Raw genomic sequence first — 2,500 nt, forward strand, 5'->3', positions numbered from 1 at the left:
AATACAGCGAGTGCTGGTAAGAATGTGGTCAACCCAACTCCCAACCGCTTCAGTTCCCTTGATAGCAGGGATAACCGCTCATCCTGCCACAAGGACTGTACCCGGACAGCTTGCCTAAAGTTAAGGCTTGGGCTGTCGCCTCTGCTACCCCCACCGATGCAGAACCTAAGCTTCCCTCAGTTCATTATTGAGAGGTTATTTGGCAGTATCACCCTTGTCTGATTGGATGCCCTTCACAATCAACTGCAGTTTAGCGTGCCACCACTTATAACACGGCGGTGATTTACTCTATAACACATGCGTTTGACTTTCATGATGATATGTCTTTTTCTCGCCTTGCGATCTGGCACAAGTCAGCAGTCAGAACACAAGCATTTTCACAACTGTCGTGACAGGGAGTAGAGTACAGTACTCTAACCAATTAATCTGTTTGTGTGTGTGTGTGTGTGTGTGTGTGTGTGTGTGTATATGTATATATATATATATATATATATATATATATATATATATATATATATATATATATATATATATATGGCCGAGAATTAGAATGGTCAAACCAAAAAAAATGTCAATTTTGAGATTAGCCTACCAGTGAACTGGAATTTTTGCATTTATAAGTGTTATAAAGGCTTCTGTCATAAGTGCATTAGGGACGCCACACGAAATCCCCCCCCCCCCACACACACATGCATATACATACATACACACACACACACACACACACACACACACACACACACACACACACACATTCGCAATACTTTGCAGGTGTAGGATCTACAATCAAATCTTCCTAAATGATATCCTCAACTTCTCTACCAATATCCCACTACACCATAGGAAGGCAGTGTCAGGGTATAAAGAATAAGGAAAAACGGAGGATAAGTCCGATATGCGAAACTTAGCCTCGCCCGGGCTATGCCATGAGGGGAGCCTATAATGCCGACTCGCTCACGTGTGTCACCTGGTGCTGACTCGACTGAACCTAGTCCTTAAGCGAAGGTCACACTAATCTATTCTGTCCTAGGATCCCCAGATAGGATCGCCGAAGTCTGGTCAGCTACAGAGAGGGATTGGTCACACTATATTCTGTGTCCCTTCGGACACTAATATGATATGGCTTACTGCTGTATACCATTACTAAACTAAGATTTTACCTATATTTAAGATTTACCTATATTTTAGATTATGAATGTGAGGTAAAAATAACAGGATCAGGAAAAGTGAAATATGCATATTTGTGGAGAGTTGATGTGCGTAGCTCGGGTATTCATTTGGGTTTGCTTATTTCATTCATTAATGTTCTTTTCACATTCCTGCTTTTATAATCCTTATGAATGGTGTTCCACAACGGCTCTTTGACTCTCACTTTATCCAACAAGGCGTAAATAACTTCCGAAGAGAGCTCCATGCTTTTGGCGTGTCGAAGTGGGTTGATGTTTATGTTCGTTAGTCAAATGAACGTTTATCCGAATTATCTATAAACATTTAATGAGACATCGTTGTTCGATGCAATATGTATTTGTGTCTAATAATCAAGTTTGTTTTTATCATGATATACAATCATTCTTTTAAGATTATAAGTATGATTATATTATAGTTTTTGTTTCGGCAATATATTTCAGCTCTAGGCAGGAAGGTAATACCGACAGAGCGTTTTCGCGCTGCGGAGGGATTTTCATTTCGGATCCGTTTACAGAATGGGCAGCATCCAGTTCTGTAAGGGGATCCCTGGACAGAATATATAATGTGAGCGGCCCTTTACCCACCGTGGTGCCCAGCCACAGCAGTAACCTCGGGCGACAATTGCAACTTCTCACGCCTGGGCGGGGCGCGACCTATCGGATGAGAGGCCGACACGTTACCACTGTACTAGCTTGGAGGCTGGAAAAATGAAGCAGCGTGTGACACCTTCCTACTCAAATGCGTCAGTAGCGATCCAATTGGTTTCCACGAAGATCATTAAACACTTCTCTCCTGTATTCTCCCGAACGGTTACCATTAGAAGTATAGTGTGAGATATGAGCTCCCTAATGTATCCTTTGCTCTTCCCCACATGTCATACACGTTCCCTCACTTGCTCTCACTCCAAATACTAACGCGTCGGGGCCTCCACGGAGAACAGAATCCAAAGCTGGCTCGGCGTCCTGGCGCGCGGCAAGCGATGCACGGTCGGCCTGATCACCACGGCGTCGGCCTTCTGGAGGAATGCCTTGTCGTACACCACACGGCACGGCGCGCCCCCGCACTCGCCCCGCTCCTGCCTGGAAAGCGAAGACGGTGGCCAAGGGAGAGAGATTGAAGCCGCATGGAATGGAAAGAGAAGGGGGAGGGGGATTTGCGAACAGACGCGCAAATGCAAATGCACCATTAAGTCTTTCCTCTCCTCAGCCTCGGTTTTCAGTTGTTGGCAAATGGCATCTCGAAGTATGAAGAAAAATGGGAAGATGGGTATAAAGGAGGCGTAGGAGAATAATTATAAGAAAAGCGGAATAAT

At 44.4% G+C, this 2,500-nt stretch overlaps 1 protein-coding gene across 1 annotated transcript in view; it reads right to left on the minus strand.

The window, feature by feature from the left end:
- Positions 1 to 2,500, minus strand: part of LOC119576704 (alpha-(1,3)-fucosyltransferase C-like) — a 12,220-nt gene that overhangs the window by 5,725 nt on the left and 3,995 nt on the right. The window contains exon 4 of the mRNA XM_037924351.1: positions 2,104 to 2,267. Coding sequence (XP_037780279.1) covers positions 2,104 to 2,267 — 164 coding nt within the window. The remainder of the gene's footprint in view (positions 1 to 2,103; positions 2,268 to 2,500) is intronic.

The sequence above is a fragment of the Penaeus monodon genome, chromosome 9, assembly GCF_015228065.2.
Source record: "Penaeus monodon isolate SGIC_2016 chromosome 9, NSTDA_Pmon_1, whole genome shotgun sequence".
Lineage (NCBI taxonomy): Eukaryota > Metazoa > Arthropoda > Malacostraca > Decapoda > Penaeidae > Penaeus > Penaeus monodon.